Source organism: Notolabrus celidotus, chromosome 3 (assembly GCF_009762535.1).
Source record: "Notolabrus celidotus isolate fNotCel1 chromosome 3, fNotCel1.pri, whole genome shotgun sequence".
NCBI classification, from domain to species: Eukaryota; Metazoa; Chordata; class Actinopteri; order Labriformes; family Labridae; genus Notolabrus; species Notolabrus celidotus.
The window spans coordinates 20,941,745-20,960,313 of NC_048274.1; the positions used below are offsets into that span (position 1 = coordinate 20,941,745).

The window sequence follows — 18,569 nt, forward strand, 5'->3', positions numbered from 1 at the left end:
TTTCTGCCCGGGTAACCTGAAGCAGATGGACCAGGAGCCTGAGAGCTACAGCTGTCCTCCTCCCACTCTTAATTATAAGTGTTTGGAAGCAGCTCGTGGGGTAATTGAGCTCCTTGGGGAGATTTCAGGGGAAATGAGTGTGAATTGGAGGGGTGGTGCTAAACGCCTAATTGTAGCTGCAATGTCTGTTTCCTCTGGAGGGTTGCAGAATGCAGCTAGAGATCTTAATCCTTTGCTCTCTGCTCCACCCGCTTCTCTTTTACACAACCCTTGATCTCTCCATGACACAACAAAATCAATATCCACTTTGAACACGCAGATGACTTACCAGAAAGTCTTCCTCACAGTAGACCTTCCCATTGACGTTGTAGAATGCTTTCCCTCGCAGCCTCCGACCTGAGAAGGTAGAGAACAAATATGAACTTCATATTCAGGAGTGGAAGAACTCACCTAAGATGCAAGCCAGATGCTTGGCTCTTTAACTCTCCAGGATACAGCAAAAGTATTATGGTAGTTGGGTACTTCAAACTTTGCAGCGAACTGAGATTAATTCAAGTTGTTTTTATTTTTTAATGGAAATGTCTCCAACACAGTCCAAATCGCCATGTTTGAGAAAACACGACTGAACACACACAGATCACATAACATGGTTTATTTTCCCTTGTCTAAATCATCTTGTTTCTTCTTCTTCTTCTTCTTCTTCTTCTTCTTCTTCTTCTTCAAAAATGCCTACAAAGTAATAATATGTATCATGATAGCAACAAGCAACTGCAGTTTTTGAGACGACTGTGCTGCTAGCAGAGAATAAAACTTTGGCACAGCAAGCAGTGATTTTCAATCCAACTTTTTGAGGCTGTATTTGTTGAAATTTAAAGTTAAGATAATGAAACTCCAATAATTTAGCTCAGAATTAAATTGATGCTCTGACACTGCTCTGACACAAATAATGATTTAAAGTTGTGTATCTTAATAGCACTATTATCTGGAGGAGGTGCCTGGTGTGTGTGCCTGTATTCAGGTCTAAGTAGCTGAGTCATTATTAGAGAGTAGAAAAGTAAAGAATCATCTAGACTTATGACACACAGCAATAACAGTAACACACAATCAATAAACTCAGTGATCAAATCATCTCGCTAGGCCAGGGGTCAGCAACCTGTAACACTCAAAGAGCCATTTGGACACGGTTTCCACAAAAAAGAAAACACTAGGAACCGCAAATCCTATTTGACATCTAAAATTAAGAAAACACTGCATATATTGTTTTTCTACCTTCATGCTATGTATAAAAAACTGTAGTGTGTTGCTTATGAAATCAATGAAGTGCTACAGAGGAAATTAAATTTTATTTCTGTATGCAAAGAAAACATTTTATACATTTTAAACTCTGGGGGAAAAAACACGCTGGGAGGGTGTATGTCATAAAAAGCCGAACTTAAATTATCCATCTGCAAAACAAAAATATTGTGTGCCGTCATCCTTCGTATATCAGAGCGTGTAGAAGAGTGTCGACCTAAATTATTATTATTATTTTTAAAAGTGCACTATTTCACTGAACAATATAAAATACATATTTGCAAAATATAAGTGCTGATGTGTGAGACCCGCCGGCGGGAATTTTGAGGACTGTGATGAATATTTTGAGTGACAAAAATTAAACAAATTAAGCTGCTTTTTATTTTAATGTGACAAGTTCACGATAATCTTCAAATTTAGAATTACAATTAAAAAAAACAACTATAAAACAAAAATAAAATACACTTCAATTTATTACTCATCATTTATTTTCCAAAGCCACAGGGAGCCACAGCATAAGAGCTGCGAGTTGCTGACCCTTGCGCTAGGCTAAGCTAACTAGCGAATTATTCTTCAACAACCTTGTAAAATTGGACAGCTTGATTTCCCTCATCAACAAGTTTTGGGGCAACACAACAAGTTACTACAAGAGATCCAAGCACGTTGAAATCTAAACATTCCAGAAACTAGGAAGCAACTCTTCATGTTTTTGTAATTTACTACCTTGTGAGTTAGCAATTTGCACAACATCAAGAGCTTCTCATGAAGTCGCTTCACTATGTCACTACATCACAAAACAAATAGAGACAAATATTTCCGTGAGACATGCAGATCAACTTCACAGTCGCCCTGAGGGGTTCATGAAATGACTACTAGATCTAACAGAGTAAACCTACAGCAACAAGTCCACTAAGTAATCTGGTTGTTGCTATAAAACCATGAGTGCAAGCGATGGTCTGTCAGGACAAAAAGTGGAAAGGAACCTAATAACCTGCAAGTCTATGAAATGTAAAACACTTTACTGTAGTCTTACACTTAATCAATTCATTAAATATAAGAATAAAATTATCTGTATGTTCTTTGAAAATGTCTCTACTTGAAAACCACACCACAGGGTCAGTGCAGAGCAGATGGTTGGCCAAACATCGGCCACATCCTGCGTGTGCCTGTTTCATTACTCCAACCATTGATCCTGACGGGGTTCTATTCGCAGCCCATAAACAATCAATACATCAGGCTGCTTTCTCTCCAAACCTCCCCCAAGAATCACTCCTCTTTCCTCCCTTGCCATTGTGCACCGATCACAGACAGACCAACAATAGCAGACAGGAGGGAGGATGTCTCTAAGTCTGACACACATTTGAACAGCAGTGGTGCTCCATAATTGAAATTAGCCAGCTTGATTATCCAGAAGAACATTGGTAGACGTCCACAGCATTGTCGATATCAGATAGAATTCTGAGATTGTCTTGGCTGCTTGGACAGATGAACAAACTTTTAGGTGAAACTTTTGTGTTCTTGTTTTTCACACTTGTTTTTGCACTAAATATCATAAACATAATCAATAGTTGTAGTTGTGCACCTTGTGAACATATCAACTGGGACATGCTTACACCGCAGCCGGCCAAGGTTCAGAATACTGAGCTCCCAGCTCTGAGTAAGAAGCCTGAATTCCTCTGGGTGAGTCTTCATTCATCAGAATCCAAGTCTGAATCCAATCTAAAAAGAAATTCTGCTGCAGGCTGGCTTCTGCAGCCCCCTGCCATGCACCCCTTACAGCTTGCCCATTCAAATTCATTTAACAGCAGCGCTGTCTCTCTGGCAGCACGATGACTTCACCGGAGCCTGGCAGAAGACGCACACGGATCTCATAAATCTGCTGGATTAGTTAGATTTAATTGTCGTCCCGAGCCACCATTGATTTTATGGGTGTCCCAGCATGGGAAATCCAACCCCCCCTTCCTTTTTAACACTGAAATTTATGCAATCGCTGTATTTCACACACAAACACGGTGTCACAATGCTTGGAGATGGCAATACATTAACACCCACATAAATGGCCGGAGCAGCCGAGGAATGCTGCCCACACAATAGGTGAGACTTTTAAGACTTTGAGACAGAGGAGCAATTAGCATTTTGGTAGCATGGAGCAAAAGAGAAAAGCAGGATGGAGGAAGAACTCTTAAGAGACATGGTCTTCAAAACTGGAAATCTTTGGAGAAGCTAAACTTGCAGGAACAGTGAGATTACAGAGAACAGAGCAGCAGCGGGGGCTGCGAGGTGTTGCTGTGTGCTCGTCTGTGGCCTCTGCTCTGGAGTTTGGGGTCTGGAAGGTGAACACAAAGGCCCCAGCGTTGATGACTGTGTGGAGCGCTGCTAGGGGAGCGGGCCCGACTGAGCAAACGGGGACATTCTTTCTGCCTGAGGTCACTAGCTGGTCCCATTCAACCCCCCACACCTCTCCAACACCCACTCTCTGCCCACTCCCCTCACCCAGGAGAGGAGAGGAGAGGAGAGGAGAAGAGAGGAGAGGAGAGGAGAGGAGAGGAGAGGAGAGGAGAGAGAAGGGGGAGGGCTCTCCGCCTGCCTCTCTCTCTCTCTCTCCTCTGGCCTTTTGTCCCCAGACAGGAGCCTGAACCTCCTCACACACTGCAGAAGCTCTGTTTATGAGTTTCAGTCTACTAGTAGATTTCAGATTGAACACCTTGATCTCTAAATGGTATTGATGTTTTTTTTAACTGACTGCAGAACATTTGGTCTTGATGAGGTACAATACCGGGGTCTTCTATTCCTTTAAAATCACACCCTATGTGTGCTTTTAAACTGTGAATGGTTGACACACAGAAAAAAGTATTATGATTTAAATGGTTGATATGAGAGCTTCAGAGAACCAAACATGGACCTCAATCTGCTGTAAAAACATGCTCATTCCCACTAAACAGCTGCTGAACCTTGAAAAACAAACACTAAGACAACCTTTAATACTTTCTAAATGGTAACATTACCAATAAAATAATAACAATAACAGAGAATGAATGTTGATTGATTCTCCCCTCCTGCACTGCAGTCACAGTGTTACAGCAGAGGCTTCAGGGCTCTGACCTTTCCACTTCTTAGCGCTGCCTGCCTCTAATTTGTGGTTATTTAGGAATTAGAGCTCATTCTGCTAATGTACTCACTTTGAATGATGGTGTTGCCATGGAAATGAGCGCTGGTCTAGTGAAAGAGGACTGTCAACCAAGGCAAAGGTATTATATTGCTCAAATATGACTAAGGTGCAGCAGGTGTGTTGAACCCATTTATACATCATTTACTGGGACTCACTGGTTTCTGAGAATGAACAAGGACTGGATCAAGAAATATGAAGCTCTGTAGATGTTTATTCGATGAAGGGTTTCTCTGTTAGTTGAGCTGAAGTTTCAGACCAAGCGGCAACCTCCGGTCTCAAATTATGAAGCCCATGCGGAAGTGTTATAAAATGCAATTCATCGATCATCGAGAATCCGCTTGAGGCTGGCTGCAGAAACACCGGAAACCACATAGACACCAATTCAAAAAGACGATCTTTGCAGCATTAATAAACATGTTTACAGCCTGTTTAAAAAAATGGCTTGGCTCTACGTCGCTAATTTCTCTATCGGAACACACTGTACGGTGGGTGGCTTTTTTTCTAACGTGACGGTTCAGAAGATATTAAGATTACAAGTTTTTGCCCAAATATGGACATGCCTGACTTGACTCCCGGAAGGGAACACATATCTGTTGGCTAGGAGGCTCACACTATGCCTCTTTACATCACACTATGCCTGGTTGAGTTCCGCATTTCCAATATGGCTGCCGCCGTCGATTGGCTTCGAAACAGGGCTCAGGAGCAGATGGGTGATGTCACGGATACTACATCCATTATTTATACAGTCTATGGTTCAGACCAAAAATTTGAATGAATCAGAGAAACTGAAATAAACAAAGGGCGTTGTTTCCATGAAAAGTTGCTGTCCTTGAATTCTTGGATCATGAAGAATGTATAGTCTTCTTCCTGGCTACTGCAATTAAATTAAATGAAATACTATGTTATTGGATCTTCAGTTACAGCCCAGAGAGTACTGTAGAGTGCTAAAAGGGGGATGTTCTTCCCTGTTTTCTAGTAACAGATTATCCTACATGTTGTGTCTAAGATGTAGTGACTCAGCTTTAGCCAAAGAGCTAATGACTCGTCTTATACGAGGAAAGGTATGAGGTTCAACAGATGCCTCTAATAAAATAAGTCCCATCCTCTAGTGTTCAATGTTGAAGAATTTGTTAGCTTCCTATTGGTCACATGATGTGACTGTGTCAATATTTTGTGACTGATTCTCTGTGTGTCAGAGTTTATGGTAGTGCTCATGACAGAACATGAAGTTATTGTGAAATTTTCATAACTCTCAGGATTATAATCACCTCTTCAAAAAAAGCTCAACAGAGGCAGACAGAGCATTGGATGTTTTTGGCTGAACACAGTGTACAACACATCCTTAATTATGACATGTTTGGCCCTGCCTGTTTTAATGAACAAGTGGCTAACAGTGGGCGCTGGCTGCAGTTGAAAACCTACATGCCATCACATCTCTCATTCAAGCTGTGCTTTGAAGTACAACTAATCTGATAGTACTTTTTCTTCCTTGAATAATAACGAATTCCAAGTACCAATCTGATCCTAGTGCAATGAAAATTAAACGTATAATTTAAAGTTTAAAAAATATATAATGCTGGTATTTCTAAGACAGAGAGCCACCGCCTAAATGATTGTTATGTGTGTGAAATGCACAAGATATTCTTTCTCCCAGGATGGTAATGTGCTGATTTAGGCATAACCTCGCCAGCAGAGTCAGAAGTACATTTCTATTATTGTTACAATGACATTGAATTTGAAAATAATCTACCAACACGAGCTACAGCAAATAGTGGTTGAGTTACAATACTCCAAACACTGACCACAGACCCCTCGCCTCTCACATCTGACTGATATGTCATTCCAAAATATGAAGATGGAGTTTATACATTTAGAGCCAGATGTGCACAAATATAATGACATACATCACATGTATGTATTCAATAAGGAGACGGCTTTCAATGTATCAATACTAATTGATCCTTTGCTGATGAAGGAGGAGGAGGAGGAGGCAGATGTGACCATGTGACCAAACACAGACACAACTGCAAGTTTGCTTCTTAATAAAGATGTCCCGATCAGCATTTTTGGGGCCCCATCCGATTTTTTAATATTGAGTATCTGCCGATACCTAGTCCTGATCTGACACTTGTATTTGCTTAGATAATAGAGATGCTCTGATGTATTTGTTTTGTTTAAATAAATAACTAAAGTAAACAAACTAAAGATTTCTTGAGCTTTTTCCATTTAACTTAGTCCAGCTGGCATTGGTGTAAAACTTACAAATAATCTGTTTTACATGCTGTGCTTTATGAGAACCATAATACTGCACTTTTACACTCCTGGCATTACTGCTATAAATGAACTCTCATGAGACGGTGTGAGATCCACAATGGCAGTGCTCTGCTGTTGGACCAAGAGTGTATTTTGTGTGGTATAACTCTGTGTGGCTTTCTGAACGGTTAACGCAGTAATGTACTTTGATGTTGAGCGGCCTTTCCTCAATTCCTTGTGTGAATTCTGTTGCATAATTAGATTTTAGATGTTGTATCAAATTGGTAGTATTCAACGCAGCTCTACTGCCGCCGCCTCGCAAAATTATATATATAGCATATATTGCAAGAGATGACTGTTTTCACTTTCTAGTGCCTAATGTTAAAGTAACAGACTGTCTTGTGTTTGGTTTATGTTTTGACCTTTTTGATCATGTGTCCCTGGAGAGTTACTGCAGGCTGCTGTAAAGTTGTTGTTGTTGCTGTAATCTGTCTTGCTGTGCACATGTGTTTTTCAGGAATCAAGTTTAAAGGGATATTTAAGTATTTTTGAAGTGAGATTGTATGAATTACACATCACTAATAGATATACTAGCCACAATAGATACCGGTTAGCTCGGCCCGTTCTATGAGAAACTGGAGGGAGAAACAAACAGCACGCAAGCTAGGCTACAGTGATCTGCAGACGGGGCCAAGCCTGCCTCGTAATCTAGCTAATTTTGAAAGACTTCGACCCGAGCACTCATCTCAAGTTAAGTGTACACACTAGGGCTGTCAACGAATATTCTAAATTCGAATATATATTGAAAATTAATATTCGACTGTGGAAAAAAACACATCAGCGGCTGCTTTGCGAGTGGGTGCACTGCATGACGGGTCAGGGTTAGGTCACAGGAGTCGCACATGCACAGCGTGAAGCAGATGGCAGAGAAAAATCTTTCCGTCCCTGGATCCTCAGTGAGCTCTGAACGCGTCTTTTCCTCCGCTGGGAACATAGTGAATAAAAAGAGATCGTGCCTCTTCACCTGTCAGGCCTAAGACCCTACATTGACAGTGGAGTAAAAGAGCCCGACAATCAGTGACACTGGGATAAAATGCAGCTTTTCCTTTTTTTTTTATACAAGCGCCAAGAATGTAAGTGGACTACTCTTTCGTTTTTAACTTCAACTTTATTTATTATATTGATTAATCTGTCATTATCAACCACAATCACACCATGTCAACCTGTCACTACTGAAACATTTTTAATACTGCCTGTAATTACTTCTATTTAATCCATTTGTGACATTTGTATTTATCTAAATTCCATCTGTAACATATATCTTAATTGTACTCTATCTTTATTTATCTATTTTCTATTTTTACTTATTATATATATATATATATATATATACTTATTCATTGCAATAAGCAGTAAACTAGCCCATAACCAAGAAAGATAACAGCCAGAACATCTCTAATGTCCGGCTGTAAATGTGTTGTATTCACTGGACGTCCATGGACACTGAAAGAGCTCATTGCACAGCAGGTTCTGTCCTTCTCAAGCCACGGCCACTCTAGTTTTGACAAAATTAATTGTTGATTATTTTGACTATATCTATAGCTTTGATATTGCTACTAACTGGCTGACCAAAAAAAAACTTAAGTTCCTGTAATTGGATACAAAATGTCATGTTTTCTCTTACAGCAAACCAGTTAATCAGAGGTTGCTTATTTTCTTCCTGGTGAGATGCATCAGAGGGAGACTCTCTGTTCTCAGTCTCTGGCAGAGTGACCACAGCTCTGGCCAGGTAGAAGGACCAATTTGTGTGGTGATTCCCTTACGAAGAAGCTTCAAATGTGAGATTTTACACTGCACCATGATGAGCCTGTGCAGGCCTGCTGTCTGAACAAGATTGTTGGTATTGTGTGACAACTCAGCTGTAGTAGGTACAGCAGCAGGCCTATAATCCACCATTAATAATGCAGTTATCCATTTGAATCAGTTACATCATGTATCTATTTTTAAACAGTAATTGCTGCGACATCCCTTGAGCCAGCTAATGTACACACATACACACACTCTCCATCATGGATAAGACATTTTCTTACACAGATTTACGTCTAGTTTACCTAAACAGGGAGTCACAAAGAGATGTGCTAGGGCTGTTGGTCTGTGGCAGTCTGTTAGGAAACAATACGTGGTAAACGTTAAGGATGCAGGACACAGTAATTAACTCTGGTATCTGTAAACACCTGTGTCTCATAGAAAATATAGATAGGAAAACCAATAGCTTTTCATTCTGTCCGCTGTACTGAATACTTCATTCTGATTGGCTGAAGGGTGTCCATTAATTCTTTTTTTAAAGATTATTTAGTTTTTTTTTCAGCCTTTATCAAAAGACAGGACAGGGAATATAATAGATGACTGGGAAGAGAGAAGGGGGAGTGGCGTGTGGTAAATGGCCAAGGGCTGGAATCAAAACTCGGCAGCCAGTTTTGAGGACTATAGTCTCTGTATGTGATTTAACCGGTAAGGGTGTCCAATATGAATTCCTCACATTGGACAACTTATCAGTAGTTCTGTACGCGGCACAGTACCACCCTGAGTTTAAAAAATGAGCAATCACAGCAAAAGTGACACTTAATATCTGTTTGTGTCCTCTAGTCCTAATAAAAGATGATTGCTTCACAAGCTGATTTTAAGATACAGCTTCGAACTTATTTAGTATTTGGAAGAATATTTTTTTACTCCTTTTAGCAGAAGATATCTGATGATGACAGATAGGACTTCAAAAGAGGGTAACAAAATTACTTTTAAAATTGCAGACCAAAATCTGACACAAGAACTGCAGAGGCTAACACATCTTCAGCTGTGCAGAGGAGAGATAAACATGTGTCTGAGAGAGAGAGAAAGCTCTTTCTCTGAAGCTTTCACTGGAAAACAAATTATGTGATCATATTCGACTCTGTGGTGAACTGTTATTCTCTCATCTTGTGGCTGGACAGCTTTGGGGATTTGAAAGCAGATAAGCTCTGAGTCCTCTGCTACTGTATTTGTGTGTGATACAAATCACACAGAAGTCCAGCTCTGAATCCTCTAACACCATTAAATCTCTAAAACATTATGTTCATGAGGAGGAAGCACTGAGCAGTTTGATGATGACGCTGACGGTACAGACTGATGTGTCTCGAAGTACAGACTAACACTGAGGTGTCAAGGTAAGTGTCAAGAGAAGTCTGCCATGCATCGTGCCTACACTAAAGAAAGTTCGCCTGAAGTCAACTTCTCAGCTCAGAGATATAAAGATAAATATATAGTGAAAATGATATATAGGTGTAACTCGAATCTAGGCAACGTTATGATCCTGGATGTCTGACAGCATCCAGTCTGCCTGTTACTCATTAAAAAAGAGGGAGCAACTCAACTATAAGGCCAGTAAGGTTAAAACATGACACTGCTACAGGCTTGTTAGCTGAGAGCTCTATGCCCTCCTTTTAATGAGAACACCTGTTAGTAGCTGATAAGCTACTACCTTCTACAATATGTGTTTTTTATAGTAAACATACTTACAGTGTTATGTGTATATCTATAGAACATCTAAATGTTAAAGATGAAATTAATGATTGCTGTGTGACCTACCACAGTCATGGTAGTCGTGCCCTATTTCATCACAATCCATTTATATATATTACTGTGTGTCTATAAGCAGACTGTAAGACTCCACGAACAAAACAAAGAACCAAGCACTCCCTGTTTGTCACATTTCTGATTTCCGCTGCCTGGCAGGTGCAACTGGTGGTGGTGAATGATTGGAGAAATTCAAGCCCCCGAACTCTCTTCTCCTGCCAGTGCTTTCAGAGGCCGCTTGGATTACTGTAACACGCCAATGAGTCATCAGCCTTGCGGTTGACAGTCTGCTCATCCAGCCCGGAGCAACATGTTTCATTATTTCTTTTTCTATCTGGAGCAGGCATGCTTATTTTGGACAACACCCTGTCTGGCAGTCACATGGCAATACATTTACTCCAGTTAAAGGGCACTTACTCATTGGGAAAAGTGAAAATGCTTCACAAGTGCTTCAAGATAAGCTGCAGAGGAACACAAATGTTTTAATTAATGGTGCTTAAGTATTAACTGTAGGATGAGAGCTGTTGTCTCATATGTTCTTGCTCATTTCCGGGTGAGCATGGCTGCTGCACAAAATAAGTACATTCATTTTAAAGGACAAATTTGAACTCATCTGACCCCAAATCTCTGGAACAACATCCATTTGTGTTTCTGTGTATGCACATGCATGCCTGCAGCCCTCTGTGCGTGTGCTGTTTAATGTGCGCCCATCCCAGCAGGCCTGCCCCCTCTGATAAGCAGGTCTGGTACACTTTGTGACTGTCTGATCGAGGTCCTCCAGGGAAGGCCGGCTGAAGTGGAGGGGGGTAGTTTGCATTCTTGGCCATTTCATGAAAAAAGGGTGCAACCATGGGAGTAAGCCAAGAGGAGGGCTCAATTATGCATGGTTAAACAAAGCCCAAGGCTACCAGCAAGCAATGTCTCAGCAAACTCTGCCTCGCTCTGGAGCTCCAGGCTCCAGGAGGACCCCACTCGAGAGAAAAGAAAAACTGAAAGAGACCAAAAAACAAACAGGAACACAGAAGCGTAGCTGCTGATAAATCACCAGATTGTGTTATGACAAGTGCAGGCACTTTGAAACTAAACTTCTCAGAGGCCTTCTTAAAAGAAAACATTCCCATTCACATGAGGTCGAATGATACATCTCAGAGTTTACGTTACAAATAAACCATCTCGAGAGACAACATGGCCTGCAAAGCCATCAGTGGCGACCTGAGCTGACTAATCCTGGATTTGATTTCACTAACTAAATCAACAATATTTCTCTCTGGAGCTGTCTGTTTTTTGTCTTATAGCCAAAAAAAAATCTCACTTACAACTTCAAGATATGATCAACGCTTCCCGGATGTAACCTAGTCATTCTTTGAAAGTATTTTTAGTATTCAGAGGAAATCATCTGGTTGTTTCATGAACAACAAAACAAATGTCTGCCTCACTGAAAGCAGTGTTCGGAGCACATCTAGCTGATCAGTTCTAAATACACCCTGAAAGTCAATGAGGACTGTTTAAAAGGCACTTAGACCTTAACCAGGCCAGAGGCCACCTTTCCAAAGCCAACCCCACAACTTTGGCAACTGGACACTCAGCATCTGGCCCCCTCTTTCTTCAGACACACAATAAATAGGAAAGTATGCAGCTTTGGTTACATGTAAATTATAGGCAGTTCTTCAGGAGCCGGAGGGGCTGGGCTGCAGGATCAGTATCCATGTGTAGTACAATATATGAATGGAAGCAACCTGGCTAAAGAGCTCTCTCCCGACATCTTCCCCTTGTTTCCCTGGGAAACAAGAGAGGAGGGTTGGGGTCGGATGACAGGGACGTCCAAAAACCACACACACTCACACTACAAGCTCAAAAACAGATTTAAAGCCTTACTTTCTGACAAAATGTCAGCATTTTAGTGGTTTTGATGTATTAGCTTGGTTTCTGCTGCATAGAGACCTGTTTTTTTTTAGTCTGTCTGATGCCCTAATATCTGGCAATAACACCACTTCTGACAGCTAGCCAGTGATACGATTAATGATTTTTGAGCAGTAGCTGAAGCCTAAAGCATGACGGTTTGAAACAGCACCTCAACAAGAGAAGGAGAAGGCAGACACAAACTGAGGCAGAAACAGTAGCTCACATTATTCCCTTCATTTTCTGGGAACAACTACACATCCGACCACGGATGTAAGGCATCAAACAAAAAACAAGGATTATACTCATTGATTTTCAGCTTTTTAAGAGCACTTCATTATTTAACAGTTAACTAACAAACTTGGTTTGGCTTAGAAACAATAGATAAGCCTGGTTCTTCCCTCTACGCCCACACTGTTGACTTTTAAAGTGTTTGAAATATGTGGTGTGCTTCACTCATTAATGACTGTTTTTCCTGGCTGGAGAAAATGGATCAACCACTCACAGCTTTGTAGGTGAGATTAAGATTTAGGGCCAGATTTTTTTGGGCAAGAAGAAGAAAACAGAGAAAGAAAAAACACCTGAAAATAAATATGAACGTGGATGACAGCTGTATAGCTCAAGCAGCTCAAGGCTGCAGTGTGAAAACAGTAAGTGTCAAACAGACAGGTGTATGCTGCTGTTCTTTAGGTAACCAACTAGTCAATAGATAATTATAAACTGGCCTCCTTATCAACTTGGACAGAAGATGAAGCTGCAATTAGCATCAAAACTAATATTCTCAGGAGTCAAATTTCAATCCATCCCCAGCACAGATATAACACGTGCATTTCTCAGAGGTGACTAACACCATGCATTTCTAATGTGCATTCCACACATCATCCATACATTGACTCAGAAAACCTAGAAAATAAGATGCAGAATGCCTTATCTCTGGGGAGCCTGTGAAAACAAGTTTGAGTTTAAACCAAAAACTGTATAAAATATGGACGTAGGATCCATGACGTCACCCATCTGTTTCTGAAACGCTGTTTTGAGGCCAATCGTCGGCAGCAGCCATATTGCTGCTGTTGAGCAATTGTGACGTACAGAGGCGAGCTATGAGCCTCCTAGCCAATAGCTACAGTATTCCCGTCTGTCTATCAAATCAGCTGTGCCTCTCATTGGAAGACTTGTAATCTCAATATCTTCTAAATTGGAAAATTCACCCCCCCCCCCGTACAGTGTGTGCCAATCGAGAAATGAGCTATTCAGACTACACTCGTCTTTTGTACCAGGCTGTCAACATGTTTATTTCTGCTGTAAAGATCGGCTTTTTAGAAATTGGTGTGTATGTGGTTTCCGGTACTTCCGGAGCCAGCCTCAAGCGGATCCTTGATGAACTGCAGTTTTTAACACTTCCGCATTGGACTCATATTTTTAGACCGGAGGTTGCCGCTTGGTTTAAACTGTATCAGAGTACTCCAGAGAAAGTTGTCTGTACATAACTGGGGACAATGAAAACAGAGAATGCCATTAGCCACTTAAAACTGTGTTGATATAACAAAATGTAAATATATAGACTGAAAAAACAGTGATACAATGTAACTCACTTCGTGACTCACTGAATCCATAGCAACATCTTACTGCTGCTTTTCATATCAAAAAGCTTTGTGAGAACTGAAGTACAAAGACCTTCAGCATGAATATACTGTCATGCTTAAATGAACAAAATTATAAATATTTACGGAAGCATACAATCAGAATCACAAATGATTTATCCCAGGTGCAAATGTGTTTATTACAGTTGCTCTTACAGGAATTAAATAGGAATAGAGGAGAAATTAGAACAAATACATTAAAGAAAAAATTAGTACAAAGAAGAGCAGCGGCACAGTATTTACAAAACAACTGTAACTACAGCTGACCCCATACCAGGACTTTGAACTTTGATATGATACTAGTTAAAATCAAATTATATCAATACCTGTTTTGATATGACAACACTGGTAAATATTTTCTATTTTTTTTTTACTGATTTGGTCGTTCCATATGGGTGCCAATCATTGTGCCGTGGTGTGAAGAGTTCTGTCAACTGTTCACAGGGACTTAGAGAAAACATAAGAAACTGGGTTACATCACTGTCTCTCTTCTCTGCTCTCTTTAAGTGTAACATGTGTGTCTTGATTAGATGCTGATAAAAAAACTCACAAACATCAGAATTTGTTGACCAGTGAATGAGGAGATTTAGCGGTATGAGTGGCTGTGACAGAGGGCGGAGCAGAGAGACACACACACAGCAGGCAGGTAGGAGTGTGACTTGAGCTGCAAACCCGGCACCTTTCTGCATGTTTGTGAAGAGGTTTGGAAGTTTTAAAAAGTTATTAAAAGCATAACTGTTGTTAAACAATCAGAAAATAACTTCATTTCTCAGTTTTGCTGTTTTGTTTTCCAAACCAACCCTCCCTCTCTTCACTTTATCCCTATGTGGATCGACCACCACTGCTCACTGTGTCCCTCTCGCTTTCTTTCATTTGCTTGCTGCAGCTTCTGAGAAAAATACAAGTTTAGATCTTTTTTTTAATAAGCTTCAGTATTATCTGATACTACTGAATGTAAAAATAACAAATGTTGTATCTTAGGCACTTAAAGTATCAGAGTAATGACAATTTTGACAACTTTAACTTAACCAGGCTGCATGCAATGGTCGTCACATTTCCACTCAAGACAATATGCACAGTTTATAAAATGTCCCTTTATTATGGGGTTTGCAGATGTAGGGCAGGGGGTCATACAATGAAGGATATAAGAGGTTGCTGTTATCTTCATTTTGATAGGGGAAGAACCTTAAAAAGCCCTTGTGTAGATGAATAACAACTGCACTTTTTGCTGTAAATAAAAAAAACACCACCATCACTTCCAACAACAATGTCAACAATGAAAAAAGAGAAGCAAAAGCCTGAGCCAGTTGTCACCACCAATAATGGATAACTAAAGATAGAGAGTGCTTCTGTATTTATCTGAAACAGCAGACATCAGATTTACAGAGAGCCTCATCAAAAAATGTTTTTACTCCTTTTCCAGGCTGCTCTCAAAATATGTTTCAGACTGTACAGCAAGTTGTAAATAGCAAACCGTATGCAGCTTGTGACATTTCAGAACTGCTGCTTGTACACAGAAATGCGAAAATAGTCACGCAGAGTCATGACTGCTTCTGTCTGCGGTAAAAACCCATTACAAATCCATCAAAGGTCTCACAAACAGCACTGCCTTACCATGGGTCTTTATTTTAGCCTTGGCATCACTGACTGTTCTGTTTTTGAACATGTTTGGGAAGTCAGCTTCACTTCAGTTAGACCAAAGAACGCTCACAATGGGGAAGGATTTTGCTCTCATCGAGATGAAGTTCCACATTAACAGAGCAGATGATGAAGCAGTTTTGACCTTCATTTAGAGAATTTGACAGTTTTACTCACCACATGAGCAGCAGGTGAAGCAGTTTGTGTGATACAGGTTCCCCATGGCCTGACACGCTTGGCTGGCTCCGTACACTCCCTTTCCACATTTAACACAGATACCTGTCAAAAACACAAGGACAGTCAGCCAATGTTATGAATCCTGAGCAAATACTTTGAATAAAAGGGAAGAAAAAGAAGAAGAGTCCCTTGCATGCAGTGTGGAAGTATAATCTTCTGGAAATCACATAGAGCACTTTGTCTTCATTATATCTTAACGTTGTTAGTATTGCATCTCATTCTTTGCACCAAAACGATGCACAAAGTAACATCTGTTAAAAACAAGTTTGATCATGGATGAACAAGCTCGTACTGCTCATCACTGATGGAGTCAAACTATCACTGGCCCTGCTGCCAGCTTTGAGCATCTTTACTGGAAATCTGCTTAAAAATAATTTTACCATACACAGTGTGCACAAATATCACTGCTGTATTTCTAGAGTCAGATTTAGTCCCCTCTTCCCTCAGCAGCTTTTGAATATCACCATCACAATGTAATTCAGGGCTGTCAAACTCATCAAGCTCTGAAACCAAACTGTGCCAAACACAGACGAGCTATCACAGCTGCAGAGCTTTGCTTTTATTTGAAGGATAGAACTGAAAGAAGGCTCTGCAATTTCCAGCTTCTGGCTTTTAGTTCACAAGTTTTATTTCCAAAAATAATTTCAATCCCTGTTGCAAAAGTCAAACCAAACTCCTGTCGTTTCCATGCATTACATCAGACCTTCTGAAGGAACTCCACGTGCTGGTGGAAAATGCAGTAGATAAAGGAGTCAAGAGCGATGGGGGAAAAAAGGAAGGTGCACAAAAAGTATGTTACTCAGGTTTTTACAGAGTAGTAAGTTTAAGGACAGCATAAAAACTCAACTTCCTAAAACTAAAATCTGTTTAGGGTGACATAAAGATTGAACTGATACTATTTCTCCACTATTTCTGTTCTAATAAATTTGGGTTATTAACAGTATTTAAGAAGTATTGAGGTCATGAGTCCAAACGTTCTCTGCTCATCACCATGCCCACTAACAATGAGATTTTTGAGCTGCAGCCAAAAAAAAGAAGAAAAAAAAAACAGAAAAGTGTCTTTGAGCCTTCAAATCCGCATCCAAAGTTCTTGTCCTCAACAGTTAATATTTATGAACATGTAAGAGAAAGAGTGAAAGTTCAGATTAAAGTCATTAATCACCCTTATTTATAAAGATCTGTATTCAGAATCTCAGATTCATCAGGACTGTGTGGGTGTTTGTGCAGAGTTCACTGAAAGTGCCGCCAACATAAACAAACAACCCCATCACTGTAATTAGATTTTTTATTTTTAAGTTGCCAACTATGATTGGTGCACAGAAATTAGTGACATCACCCCATTCCAATGGAGCCCCTCCCCCACCAAACCACTGAGAGGAGGGCCCACAGAACACAAAAAGAGAGGGACCATTCAAGTAAATGACCCCGACTGTTCCTACCCCGGCAGAAAATGGTGTTTTCAAACTCATCATTTGTAAGAGGTCACATGACAGAATATATTCTACAGAAATTCATCGTGGTTGAATGTCACATCCTTCTGAACTTTTACACAAGTCCATTTTCTGTGAAGCATTCAGGACTTGCGTCAGACTAAGGCTGAGTTTTGGCCAAACGGCAAACTCTGTTATCGAAAAATTAAGCAAATACAGAAATGTAACTGTTAAGTGGAAATCCCTGCATGGGGTCAAAATTACTTCCAAAAACAACTATCTGGGAACACAGTTCATTACTGCATAAAAAAAGCAGGTTAAAACTGCCATGCAAGGTGGAAACCATATATTATAAACATGAACGACTTCTCTGGGCCTGAGTCAAGTTAAGATGAACTACAGAGGAAAACTGTCCTGTGATCTGACAAATCAAAAATGGACATTCTATTTGGAAATCATGGAGGCCACATCCACCGCTCTAAAGAGGAGCAGGACCACCGGCTTGTTATCAGCACACCGTTCAAAAGCAAGAATCTGTGATGGTATTTGGATGCATAAGTGCCCATAGCATGGGTAGCTTACACATCTGGCACCATACATGCTGAACAATATATAGAGGTATTGGATCCACATATGCTGCCAGATGTTTCATATTTCAGCAAGACAATGCCAAACCACATTCTGCACGTATTACAACATATGGCTCTGTAGTAGGAGAGTCATGTGCTAAACTGGCCTGCCTGCAGTCCTGACCTGGCACCCATTGAAAACATTTGGTGCATCTTGAAACAAAAAGTAAAACAAAACTGGCCCCCAAACTGTTGAGCAACTGAAATCCTACATGAGGCAAGATTGTGACCAAATTTATGTTTCAAACCTCCAGAAACTGTCCTCTCTCCAAGTGTTGACAGAAAGTTCATAGAAAAAGAGGTGATGCAACACAATGGTAAACACATCCCTGTCATTTGTTTTACCCTGATACTAGCAGCAAACGATCCTATATTTTTCATAAAACAATAAAACGTTTTATCCTCAGCATCTTTGTACTATCTTTAGTTAAATTTAATGTTTGACTGGTTGACAATCTATCAAACATTTTTTCTTAATAATATTTGACAAAGCATCCCAACTTTTTGGGAATTGGGGTCGTATTTTAATAAATAATAAACCAAAATAAGAATTTGTTGTACCTTTTTACTTTTTATGACCCAGTGCATGCAGATTTTTAAACTGCTGTTTGAAAGAACAATCACACTTGAGGTTAAGATATTGTACTGAAAGCAGCACAATTGAAACACAGCTGTGCTGAGATTCTGTATAACACCACTTGCTCTGTCAATACTTTAAGAGAGGTGATATATTGTAGAGTCAAAATGTTCTGATTGAAATGTTGTTCCCTGG

General features: G+C 40.2%; 1 protein-coding gene across 2 annotated transcripts in view; it reads right to left on the minus strand.

Annotated features, from left to right (window-relative positions):
* The window catches only part of wtip (WT1 interacting protein), a 45,997-nt gene that overhangs the window by 17,991 nt on the left and 9,437 nt on the right, over positions 1–18,569 (minus strand). The window contains exons 2-3 of one of the 2 annotated variants that reach the window (XM_034680654.1): positions 15,679–15,780; positions 329–396 (exon numbers count right to left, since the gene is read on the minus strand). In XM_034680654.1, the coding sequence (XP_034536545.1) occupies positions 329–396; positions 15,679–15,780 (170 nt within the window). Of the gene's footprint in view, positions 1–328; positions 397–14,017; positions 15,092–15,678; positions 15,781–18,569 lie in introns of those variants that run through there. The other variant, XM_034680655.1, reaches the window with a different exon arrangement.